Source organism: Ochlerotatus camptorhynchus, unplaced genomic scaffold (genome assembly GCF_037179485.1).
Source record: "Ochlerotatus camptorhynchus isolate MF236.1 unplaced genomic scaffold, CSIRO-AGI_Acam_v1.1 ptg000335l, whole genome shotgun sequence".
Classification (NCBI taxonomy): domain Eukaryota; kingdom Metazoa; phylum Arthropoda; class Insecta; order Diptera; family Culicidae; genus Ochlerotatus; species Ochlerotatus camptorhynchus.
Window position 1 is genome coordinate 1,497,203 of NW_027040823.1, and position 13,575 is coordinate 1,510,777.

At 39.3% G+C, this 13,575-nt stretch overlaps 1 protein-coding gene across 1 annotated transcript in view; it reads right to left on the reverse strand.

Annotated features, from left to right (window-relative positions):
* Positions 1-7,218: 7,218 nt before the first annotated feature.
* The window catches only part of LOC135708798 (uncharacterized), a 214,914-nt gene continuing 208,557 nt past the window's right edge, over positions 7,219-13,575 (reverse strand). Inside the window, exon 4 of the mRNA XM_065230949.1 lies at positions 7,219-9,244. Coding sequence (XP_065087021.1) covers positions 9,158-9,244 — 87 coding nt within the window. The 3' untranslated portion in view covers positions 7,219-9,157. The remainder of the gene's footprint in view (positions 9,245-13,575) is intronic.

The following is a 13,575-nucleotide window of genomic DNA, read 5'->3' on the forward strand; positions in this document are numbered from 1 at the left end:
ATTTTGCATATCAGAAGAACACATACGGCCTAGGGCAAGCCTGAAGGCTGATTATATTCAAGAGCAAAATAAAAAAAAAAAACAGGACGGCAACGTATTTTTATTGCCATTTGATGATATAAGAAAATGAACCTCCATCAATCGGTTTCAATTCATTTTGATTTATTTCATTTCACCACGAAAATCATAAAGTCGCTCTTTTCATATAACATGCTTGCACATGCGGAAACAAAAAGTTGTTTTCCCATAGAAAAATACCATTACGACGGTGAAGGACAATCCCTTTGTTTACGTTGTGTGGCGACATCTACTATTTGCAAGTGGGTACGTGAAACTAAGGTTATCTGTCACCTTGCCGGGGACTTGATCCCAACTAACATTTTCAGCTTTATAAGCCAACTTTTCCAGCGTCCGACTGAGCCTAGTAAATAAACGAACTAGTTAAAAAAAGCTTTTCCAGCGTTGTGCTGTAAAGTAGCTGAAACAAAGCTGCATGTACACACACTACTAAAAACTCATGTAAATTTCGGTTCCCTGAGACCGACACATGTAAGCGGTCCTTTTGACATAAGAATCAGTTGAAAGAAACGTGAAAATCAATGCAATCAAACGTTCTCTTCGTCGACTAGCTGATGTTTCGGTTTGAGAACACTTAATTTTACATGAAATGGTTGTTTACGTTCTACCATTTACGTCCAATATGGATTACGTCTCGTGTAAAAGTAGTTATTTCTAAGTGTGCAGCTACAAGCAGATTCACGTCACGTATAAGATTAGCTTCTTTACAAGCAGAGGAAAATGCGTTGAAGTATTTTGGCAATTTCCTTCATTTAAGTGATATTTGTGTACAGTTTTGTTTGATATTACAGATTTCTCACCACTGGTGATCACGGAAGTTCATGGAATTTTAAAGAAAAAAAAAATTTAAAACCTAACTTCCCCTGGAATGCGTATCATCAGAAAGAATTGCAGATCTTCGGAAAATTTCAAGGCAGAACATCAGGGAAGTTCGCATAACTTCAGAGATATTTGCAAAACTTCAAAGAAAGTTTGTATATCTTCAGATAAATTTGCAGAACTTCAGGAAAAATCGTAGATCATCAAAAACTTTGCAGAATTTCAAAGAGGTTCACAGAACTTCAGGAAAGTTCGTAGATCACCAAAGAAATTCAAGTTGAAGATTGAAAAACATATCTTCCGAGGAATTTGTGAAAGTTCAAGGAAGTTCATAGAATTTCTAGGAATTTTGTAGAACTTTAGGGAAATGTGAAGAACTTCATACCTGCTGCTGCTTCATACATGTTGAGCTGTTGAATATTTCAGAAGAATGATCATACTGAACTCTTGGGTGTCTACGATAATTTCTGAGCATGCTGGCATTCTTTTTAGATTTTTTCGAAGAACTTTGAACTCTCGGACAGTCTATTGAGTTCGCTCTTAGTATTATCCTGATATTTCAGATGAATTATCACAGAAAAACAATTTTAGTTCGGCCAAATGCTTCTTCGGAACTCACCTTTGAATTCATTTGCCATACTCCAAAACAAATTAAATGGAATTATTCTCAGAACTGAATTTATGTCTAAAATCGCTTTGGATTTTCCCCTTCCCTTGGAAATCAACTTACAGTTTCTAAATTCTCCTTATAAATAAATGTAGTTCTACTAACATATTCCTTAGATTTAGCATAGCATATGCAATTGTACAAATCGTGGGTCGTCAACTATCCTCACAAATACCTTAGATTTCTCCTCCGGAAGCTTCTTTGAAGGGCAGTGAGTTTGTAGCAGTTTACCGATCTTTGTACAAGTTGAGCAAGGAACTTTTTAGATGTTCTTGGAACTACATAGAAGCTCTGCTAGAATTTGGAGAGGGGATTCAGGGAGTTTTGTAGGTGGAAATATTGTAGAAATTGCAAAGATAGTCTGAGATCTTGATCCAATTTCAGGGAGCAGCAAACTAAATTCACAAGCTCAGACAGCTTTGAAAAACATACATTAGAATCAATTTTATTAAGGTTTCCGGTTTTGCCATTTTTTATCACCTGAAATTCACTTTCGGTACAAAAACCGCGCTTCTTGGGCGGCAAAAACGCTGCAGACAGCGAATCAAAAGCGAGCGCAAAGGAAACGCTGTCGAATCGCGCGAACAGCGTTAACTTGCCGGGTTGTGGGTTAAGGAATCGATTCATAAATAAAACTTTTTGGAGAAATTGTTTTTTTTTTCAGCGTGTGAAATAGTAAACCTATTTAACAGATTAAACCATAGTATCAAGTATTTTACGAGCGCTGATGGCCGCCACAATCTGACTGAGTTTCTGATAGGGAACATTCGATTGGATGTTTGGGTTATGTCGTTTGACGTATAAACGATCAAATTTGCCCGCTTACAGGTCAAACGACACAAGCCAAACTTCAAATCATATGTTCCCTACCAGAAACTGAATCAGATTGTGGCAGCCATGAACGCTCGTAAAATGCTGGATACTTTAAGTGGATTACTAAAAATTCCATATTCCGGTCTAAACTTGTACCTAATTTTGATGACACGTCTATGCGTGTTTTTGAAAAGTTCTATTATCAATTTCATGAACTGACCACTTTTTCGGATGTTCATGCTCTTCCGGAGGTCCATTACTTAGTCCCAAGGTGCTAAATTCCGATCACAGCGCAGAATTCATCTTCCTCGCATTTCAAGCTTATTGCGTATGGCATATTAGCTTATTGCGTGCTCTCAACTTAGTGTTCTAGATGCACTTCCACAGTTATTAATTGAGAGCTTTCGATGCTTGTACCATTTTTGCATTAGTATAATTGTGTGGCAAGTACAATCATACTCTATGCCCAGGGAAGTCGAGAAATTTTCCAACCCGAAAAATTCCTAGACTGGACCGGGAATCGAACTGTGCCTTTACCGACTGAGCTAAGGGAGGTCTCTGACGTCTATGAATGGTTACAAAAATGAAGTTCTAGCTTCAGCTTCAAGAATTGAACGCTTTTACGGATGTTCCGGATCTTCCAGAGGACCGTCCCGCGGGTTAACTTTCTGGTCACAACTCTGAATTCATGTTGATTAAACTTCTATGAACAGTTTCGAAAAAATCGCTGAGCTCTAGAACCAGTTTCATGAAATGATCAATTTACAGATGTTCCAGATCTTTCGGTTGATCATCCAGCGGTCTCTAGCCTCCACTTACTGGTCACATCTCTGAATTCATTCTGATAAGACGTCTATGAGTGGTTTTGAAAAACCCGTGGTTTAGTTACATGAATTGACCATTTTTATGGATGTTCCAGATCTTCCGGTGGACCATCCTGGTGTTTCCCAGGGTCCATATTCTGGTCACATCCAAGGGATTATCAACTCTGCACACTGTGCCGAAACACAGCATGGCACACTATTCGGCACTTTAGGACGAACGTAGGATACAATCAACATAACATAAACGGCATCACTGTCGAAAGTTGACGTTTTGCCAATCGTTGCTAGGGTTGACTTCTTTGTTTCCTCCATTGGGCTTCATATTGCGTTCGGATTCCATGAAAAAATGCTGTGAGTATTGCCGGCACCTGTCTGCACCATGAAACTAAGTTTATCTCATCCGATTCGTAGTGAAAATTCCAGCGACTCGTGGTTTCGTCCAGAATAGCCTCACGCCAACAGAGTTCTTCCACACCATGGTCGGTCAAGAGGGATATTGACACCTTGATTGATACGCTTCGGCCTACTTCGGAATAATCGACACATCGCTTGGCACAGCTTTCGGCACTGCCAGAACTCTTGGCACAGATTAAGGTGTGTAGAGTTGAATACCCCTAAGTCACAACTCTGAATTTATTTTGATAAGACGTCTATGAGTGTAAATGCATTGAAATACAGTGCTTTCCCGATTTTGTCAGCGTTTTTTTTCGATGTTGTCAGCCTACAGATTTCACTAAATTTTTGAGTTTTTAAACATGAACTCTCAAACACTTCGCTATGAATAATTGTTATTCTTACACTTCGCTGTAATGTGAATGTTAGGGGAAGCGGGAGTAAAATGTACATACTGGGTAAAATTAACAATTGACGATTTTAAGTGATTTTTCATTCAAATATCAACCAATTCAACGCTTAGGTCTTGCATCCAATGTAGCTTTTACATTCATTTACATTACTAGTAATTACTAGGAATTATTAGTTTTGAACTGCTGTTTGCTGGAAACATAATTTTTAAAACGGAAAACCTGTTTCTTTTTTTGCAATTGTAATAAAAACATTGTCATTGCCAGCAACATTTATTTTAAGAATTTAACATATTTTGAATTTTCAAGAGATTCCGCCATCACAAATTTTAGAATTCAACGGAGATAAATAACATCGTCAATTGAAAGGGACAATGCTTCAACCTAATCAGCCCTGTCAGCTTTTGTTTTGGATTGTCGGAGAAGCAGTTTGGATTCCGGAAAGGGATGGTGGATGCAATTCGGACAATGGTCGAGAGAGCCAAGTAGGCGTCCAAACAGAAGCGAAGAGGAGATCGATATTGCACCGTGATAACGATCGACGTCAAGAATGCGTTCAACAGCGTAGCTGGAAAGCCATTGCCAAAGCGCTGCATAGAATGAGGGTCCCAGACTACCTGTGCAGGATACTGAGGAGCTACTTCCACCTGGTTCTGGTCTACGAGACAGATATGGGACAGAGATCGATTATCATCACAGCGGGAGTTCCACAAGGCTCCATCCTTGGTCCAACGCACGCCTTTGCCTCGAAGCGCGTTTTGAAATACCTGGGAGTGATTATCGAAGACCAGGTAAACTTCAACAGCCACGTCGTATATGTCTGTGAGAATGCTTGGAAGGCCATCAACACAATAGCTATAATCATGCTGATTAACTCTATTCCTAGCAATATCAAGAAGCGTCTTCTGGATAGATAACACTGGAAACGAAGCAGAACCAAAGGAAACTGAGCAGTACGTTCCGACTCATGGTCATGCGAGTCGTGAGTGCGTACAGAACCATCTCATCGGAAGCAGTATGCGCTATCGCCGGAATGATCCCTATCGGCATCACCCGGCGGAGGACGCAGTTCCTGTCTGGCCACGGGTGCCTCAGGAAATACCTGCATCGGTTCGGACACGCAGCGTCACCCCTCTGTCCGGAGTGTGGCAACGTGGATGAAACGCCGGAGCCTGTGGTCTTCGATGAAATGTGTCTAGAGGAAGGCACTTGGAATGGAGAGAGGAGCAGCGATATAGCAACACCAGCTAGCACTGAGAGTATGAGAAGTGCCATCCCCCTCAAAGTAGTCGCTTCAGCGTGGTCCCGGGGGGATCCAGACAGAGGAGAGAGTAAGGAATGGGCTTTAGTGGAGCTACACTACGCAACTAGTGGATGCCATCCCCTGCCAAATTAAATACAGGTCTGGCTTTTTGACCCCCTCCCCCCATTTTCTCTGCTTTGAAAGTTGATACATATTTCATTATCGTCAAGGGAAAATTAATTTAATAATTCTAATTATTTGATGAGAAGAGTTTTTACAAATAATAGGAGAAGGTGGGGTAAAATGCACCCTGGCGTTATATGACCAACAGCGTTAAAAGACTACTTGATATAAACATTTTCCCAGATGACTGTTCTGCAGCTCTTCTAGTGATTATGGGTGAAACTCCATCACATTTGTTTTGCAAAACACGTAAATAAGCGCTGATGGTCACATTCTCTCATAGCACCCCGTACCCTATAAGGATTTCATTATTTTGTAATAGTTTTGATCGAAAAAAGAATGGGAAATTTTTTCCCGATTTGGTCAGTTTCCCGTTTTTGTCAGCCTGGCTGACAAAATCGGGCAAGCACTGTATCACCTTTTTATTGCTGCAAGAAGTGTATTCCAGTTCATCCCCCAGTCCAACTGAAGATATCAACAAATGAAAATGACTTTAGTGTTGGAGAAAGTTGATCGTAACTTTTTTTTATTAAAGGATTAATCGAAACACATTCTTTAGCACACATGTGTACTAGGTGGGGTGAAAAGTAACCTCCTTGACCGCCAGAATGCGCTGCTACTGCAAAAAAGGTTATGGTGCCTTGTAGTCCGTTCATATTTAGGCAGACATGCCAAATTTCAGTGCGATACTATCTTTGATTTTGTTTTGACAGCTGATTGTTGTTGGCGTGTTTGGCATCATGTTGAGTATGGATAAAAACGATTTTCGTTCTCTCATAAAACATTATTTTTGAGAGGCAAAACGGCGAAGGAAACAAAAGCTGGATAAATATTGTGGGGCTAATGTTCCGTCAGATTACACCGTCAAATATTGGTTTCGAGAGTTTCGTGGTGGCCGCAACTCCACTACCGATCACGTTCACAGCGGCAGGCCCTCCGATGCGGCTACAGAGGACAATGTCAAAAAATACATGAAATGGTGTTGGCTGACCGGAAAGTGAAGGTGCGTGAGCTAGCAGATATCGCAAAGATTAATACTGAGCGCACACGCCATATTTTGGGCGAGATTCTGCATGTGAAAAAGTTATCCTGCCGCTGGGTGGCACGCAAGCTCACTCCTGACCAAAAACACGAACGCGAGAGCACTTCTAAAAAGTGTTTGGACTTGCTGATGCGGAATTGGGCGGACTTTTGGCGTCGATTGGTAACTGTTGATGAAACCTGGATCCACTATTAGACCCCAGAGAATAGAATGAATGCCCGGCAAAGGACTGAAGCCGGCACGAGTGCTCCGAAGCGGCCGAGGGAGGCTCGATGGGTCGGAAAGGTTATGGCGTCGGTTTTCTGGGATTGTCATGGCATACTCTTCGTGGACTACCTCGAAAAAGGAAAAACCATCAACAGCGAGTATTACTGTGCATTATTGGAGCGGTTGAAGGCCGAAAGCGCTGCAAAACGTCTTCACATGAAGCGATAAAATAAATTGTTTTTGCAAGACAATGCGCCGGCGCACAAAAGCATCGCAACCACGGCTAAATTCAATGACTTACTGCTCCAACTGCTTCCGCATCCACCGTATTCGCCCGATTTGGCTCTCTCAAACTGTTATCTCTTCCTAAACCTCAAAAGATGGCTCATCAATAAAAAAATTCATCTCACGTGAGGAAATCATCGACGCCGCGAAGGAGTATTTGCAGACCTTCCGGAAAATTATTTTTCGGACGGGATCATGAAGCTGGAATAATTGTATCGAGCTAAAAGGGGACTATAATGAATAATGAATAGACGCATCGCCATCACTCCAAAAGTGCATGCCAGCTGTGGTTCATTTCCGTGACAAATGTGGCTGGTAATTAAAGGATAAAGGAGAGAAATTTGTATTAAAGTATGCTAAGTTGAAGGTTATATATGTAGTATATCTCGGGTATACTGATATCAAAAAATCATGCAAGCGTTCAATCGTTATGACCCTTTTTAAAAGTGACAGTTATACCGAATCACCCTGTATTAGACCGTTTTCGAATGTTGGTCACGATGTTCAGTTATTAAATGTATTTATCATGATTACATATATGATAACAATCAAATCATCCTCAGACACGGAAACTGAATCATCCGTTCTGTTTTAGACTCAGCCGAAGAGAAACATACTATGGTAAGCGTGATAGCCTCTCACCCCAAAAGCCTATGTTCAGACCTAGTCGGCGCTGCCGGCATATAATCGCTGATCACGCCTTCTTTCTGTCTTTAGTCCTAGTGGTCTTAATGCGTATTACTAATACGGCACAGAAAGCAAGAGGAATGAAGTTTCCCTTGAAATGCATATTTTTTATAAATTTAAACCACTTTTTCCAAAAATTATTTTGAGATTAAATAAATCCTTTTTTCCTATGTTCTAAAACCAAGCTCGATACAACTAGTGTCAAAAAATCAGAAAAAAAAAAATCAAATATTAATATGGTAGGTACCTCCAGAAACTTTCTAACTTCACCTCAGAAATAGAAAATTGGGAAAATGTAGCTGGGTGTATATTATTTGATCAAAATGCCAAGAAAATTACTGACGAATAACGACGGATGATGAACTTGAGTGATGTCAAGTTTCGAGATCGTGTGTTCATCAGTGTCCAACCGAACAGAAGATTTCATTGAAATTTTAATAAACTCAAAGCTTAATTTTCTACGGAAGATCAGTAATTTGACGTTCATTATCCTAAGCTTAATACTGTTACACTATTATTCATCTCGTAAGCTTAGTAATTATTAATTAATATTTTAAATCGGCTCATGTTATTCCTTCCGATGATAAACGAAGATCATCTTTAGAAGATTTTCTCCGAGAAAATAGAAAGAATTCCACAAACCGATCACCTAACCGATATGGCTTTCCAATTCATTTATACACATATATAATTTCACTAACAAATCAATCTGTTGTCTTAAAATGTAACGAAATCTTTATTGGCTAGGTTGATAACTTTTACATAAAATGTTTCAAATTAAAAATTCATTTACCTTAAATCTAGTAAACTTTCTGGGTTTTTTTCCTAACTCCAAAATGCTCTGTAGAACGGTAGAGGATGAACAAAACAAAATAATAAAGCATTCATATTTTTTTTAAATTCCTGTTTTTAGAGAAACAAAAAACAACTTAAAAGGACAATCACAATCACTTTTGGCTTAGCATTTCATTTTTCGTTTGTGTTTTCCACCGTAACTTAAAAAAAAACCTTCGAATTCAATTAACGACTTTCATCAAGAAAACTAAAAAACATTCATATTTAAAATGAAAACTTTCAATGAGGGTTACACACACAAAAAAAAAATCGAGATCACAATCCTTCAAATGGATTAAAAATTGTTTCATCTTTGAAATCGTTCCTTAAAACCTAGCGAAACCTTACCCCCTAGCGGTCACTGTTGTCTCTTAATCAGCTAATATGGTAAGATACGAATAAAAGAAAAATTGTCTACCGCGTGGGAGCGCCCACCTCGCTTCCCTCTCACTCGTCGGCCGTTCACTTGCTGAGTTGCGACATCATTTACTACGATCGGATGATGAGTACCTACATAATTAGTGCGTATTGGAGCTCTAGATTTTCCTTATACCTAGGCTGTGGCTGTGGCGATGATGATCAAGGCACTTGTTTCTTCTGCTGTGAAATCTCGGTTGCACTGGAACTGGAAACTGGAACTGGTGGGGCTGCTGCAGCTGTGGAGTTCTGGGTTCACCTGGCCGCTAAAAGTCCACACCCAAGGGCGATCAGCGTTGCGGTCACGGCCAGCGTCGGCCAGACCAGCGTTTGCTCCAGAAACTGTTCGGGGGCGGGAAAGAGCAGAAAGGGAAGATTTTAGTGAAATGGGTGTACATATATAAGTGGGGCTAGAGCGATTGAGATTATAGACTGCCTTCCGGGGGCGTGGCACCGCCACCGGTTGCTACGGGTTTTAATTGATCGCCCGAGCTAGGGCAGTGTCAGTGATGCAGTTGGAGATTGGTTGTTGGATGACACTGGCTCAGCGAGGGGGGGAGAAGGGTTCCCCATGTAGTGCCTTGGGACAAATGTAAAACTGTCGATTTATACAAAATGTGCAAAATGTTACACTTTTTCATATGTACAGAATGGTAATCAATTTTAGTGATTTTTGCTATGGACAACTTTTCGTTCAATTATATTGTATGACAAATATCGGAAATCAATCATGTGGTAACAATTTTCATAACGTTCTCAGGACTTCTCTAAAGTTTTCTTGACTTCCCTAAAGTTCTTTGGATATCCCTGAAAATCCTACAGCCATTACCTTGAAATTAATAAAACTTCCTGTAAGATCTGTACCCAAGTAACAATTTTGGTTTTATAAGTGTTCTGTAGACTATAGTTTAGACTTAAATAATGCTTTAAAACCACGATAAAACTTGAAATGTTACTTGGGTAAGCATCCCCACGTTTTCTGCAGTTGCTTAAATTTCTCGGAAATTCTGTGATGTTTCAGGCCATTTTCTTAAGTTCTCTAATTTTTCCTGATGTTTTATAGACTATCTCTAATTTTCAGAACTTCTTGAAGGTTTTCGATTTTTTTCTTAATTTAATGGAACTGCCCTAAGTACTCGAAATTTACCTGAAGTTCTTGGAACTTCCCAGAGGGGCCCGCAAATTCCCTAATCATGGATTTACACTGAATTCACAAAAATTCCAGCAGTTGCGAAACTTCCCTTAAGATCTTTAAAGTCAACTAATGTTTTGGCAACTTCAGTGAAGTTTTGTATATTTTTTTTTTGGAAATTAATGAACCTGGCCTGCATCTCATTAATCTTCACTTATCGAGATTTTCCTGAAATCTATTGAATGCTATCGGAAGTTACCAAAACAGATCTTTAAACTTTTTAATGTTGTTCTGGACATTCTTGAAGGTCTCGGAACTACGCTGAAGTTTTGGGAACATCCTTCAAATCCTTGGAATTTCCATGATGCTCATAAATCTTTCAAACTTTGCATAAATTTTGACGCTCATTGAACTCGTGACTTCGGTTATGTTTTCTGGACTGAGTTCGGTAAAGTTTCTACACTATTTTCTGAAGTTAACTGAATGGACCTAAAGTTCTCAAAGTATTCGGAATTCCCCTCATGTGTCTGCAATTTGCCGGACATTTATGGAATTGGCCTAAAGTTCTTCGAATTTTCTCGACACTCCCTGAATTTTGCTAAAGATCTTTGAACTTACGAGAAGAATTCTGAACTTTCTGGAAGTTCTTGTAAAGCTCCTGATTTTTTTGATGCTAAGGGAACAGTCGTGATGGTATCTGATTATCATCTACCGTATGCGTGATAATGTTTGCACCATCGTACAAATAAGGTTCCCGTTTCACCTGTGCATACAATGCCTTGGTTTTTTTTTGCATGCACGTAACCTACACTGATAAATTGAGCTATTCGCATTTTGCTTGAAATTTAATCAATTTGACATTAAACTCAGTTAAATCATATCGAATGATTAAAAATTAATCCTCTCTTTCTAAAAAATAGGCATCTGATATTAATCCCAGTTTAATCATGGTGGATTAGATTGTAGATTATCTTTTTTTGAATATGTTTTAATCATTTTTGATTCTATTTAAAAAAAATTTGATTGAATTTTAACCTTTTTTATTTAATCATATATCAGTATTGAAAAAGAATAAAATTTAATACTGGAAAGATTATTTCGATTTTAATCATGCATGACTACAGCCGAAGTAATCATGGCTCGGACTCAATAAGGTGAAGCGGGAAACTGCATACTTTTTAAGCTTTTTTGATTTAATTTATCTTTGAGTGTATAGCTCATACCGTAGTAGGCTGTGTATAAAAGAAAATGATTTACTTAGTTTGACAGTTGCACCATGACGAAGTGGCAGCGTATTCGTGATTTGTCCCACGTGCAAATTTCACAAAAAGACATTTCAATCGCCGTGGGAGTGTGGGTTTTAGACCGAGAAAAGAAAGGACAACTATCCGCGAAGGTGGCCACAGGTCGTCTGCGGTCAGCTCGGATTCCGATGGTTATCGCTGCTATCAAAAGGAAGATTCGGGTGAATCGGGTGAAATAAGGTAAATGGTAAAGGAACACGGGATCAGTGAATTTATGGCACGGAAGATCGTAAAGGAAGATTGCGGGGCGAAGTCAAGGGCACGGAAAAAACGAAATTTTTGAGATTTTTTATTAATTTTGACTTTGCTCAATGGTGCAAACATTATCACGCATACGGTAAGTTCACGACGTGGACTTTCATTGATGTTCTCAAGCGGCGCCGGTGGTGTAGTGGTAAGCGTGATTGCCTCTCACCCCCGGAGTTCAATCCCAGTCAACGCCGCCGGGATTTCCTGAGGCAAACAAATCTCTGATCACACCTTCCGGAAGTAGGCGTAGGGTCCAGGTGTAGGAGCTGACGGTAGGTGGCGAAAACAAGATAATTGGAAATCAGATCAAGGAAAAAAATATTGCTGTACTCAGAATTTACCCTTAAGGATCTATTAACTTCTCTAAAGTGCTAGACATTCCTGTAGTGCCCATAATCGCAAGTCAGTCCCATCTGTAAAAAAAACTGGAAATGAGAAAACGGCGTTCAAAGATTTTTCAAGTTTTCTGATTTGACACTTATTTTGGAGGGATAAATTTAAAAATAAACATACAATGTGATAGAATGCATCTATGTTCCCACAACATCCACAACCTTATTGAATGTTTCTGGATTTATTCCGCTGGTTCCAGAGCAATGGCCGGAACATATTCCGGTGAGTATAGGTCTGCATCAGACCAGAGATTTTCATAAACGTGCCAAACCCACGATGCGATAAATCGATTAACATGAGCATTAAAAATAAGCCTCCCTTAGCTCAGTCGCTAAAGGCGCAGCTACAAAGCAAGACCAGGCTGGAGGTGGCTGGGTTCAATTCCCGATCCGGTCTAGGAATTTTTCGGGTTGAAAAATTTCTCGACTTCCCTGGGCATAAAAGTATGATTGGACTTGCCACACAATTATACCAATGCAAAAATGGTACAGGCATCGAAAGCTCTCAATTAATAACTAAGGAAGTGCATCTAGAACACTAAGTTGAGAGCACGCAATAAGCTAATATGCAATATGCAATAAGCTTGAAATGCGAATAAGAAGAAGAAGAAGATTAAAAAAAATAAGATCAATAAGAGTCATGATGAGTAACCAGCACGAAGTTGGCCACACCCGGACATGTTCCGGGTATCCCCGAGGAAGTGGTAAATCCATTTTAAATCAAAATCCATCAAGCGATACATCCAATCACATGAGAATGCAAAGCCAAATCTATTGGCGGTCAAACTGAGTTTCGTAAGACCTACATTGGCTACATCCGGACATGTTCCAGATACCATAGGGGAAGTGGACAAAATCTGTCTTGACACAAATCTCATGATGCGATGTGTTGTCTAACATTTCTAACATATTTCTTTCTAATGGGACTGTTTTGCGGTTACTTTTCGCTGTGGGACAATTTGACTTGGTATTGTTTTTAATTTTTCTAGAAAAAACCACATTTTTTCAATAGCACATCGCAAAAAAACATAGAAAGATAAACTGAATAATGATGGTAACTCAAAATTGATAAAAATGCAGATGGGACTGACTTGTGATTACCGGCAGTGTAGTACTCAGAAATTTTCCTTTTTGAATGATCGCTGAATGTTTTGGAATTTCATGGAACTTCAATGGAGTTTTCAAAATTGATCTATTGAGCTCTGAACTTCCCTGATTTTTTCTTGAATTCCCTGAACTTCTCTGAACGTTTATAAAGCTCCTGTAATTTTCCTGAAATTAAGGGAGGTGCTTGAAATTCTCTAATATGTACCACGTAAACAAAGCGTATATAAATCAACCAACGAATGTACAATGCAATATACACATATTTTTGTAATTCGGTGGATTTTTTTTTCAAGCATTTATATTTATCTCTAAGGATGGAGCAATATTTCAACGCCTTGTGGAAAGTAATGGATGGGCGCATGTAGATCGATATTTCTGCACTCAGTTAGTTTTGAATAAAACAAAAAATCGGTTTCAGAGCTGGTTATGCATGAAGTAACCTTGAGTAACCACCATGACAAGGTTGTTTCGAGAGCTTAAAAAATTACG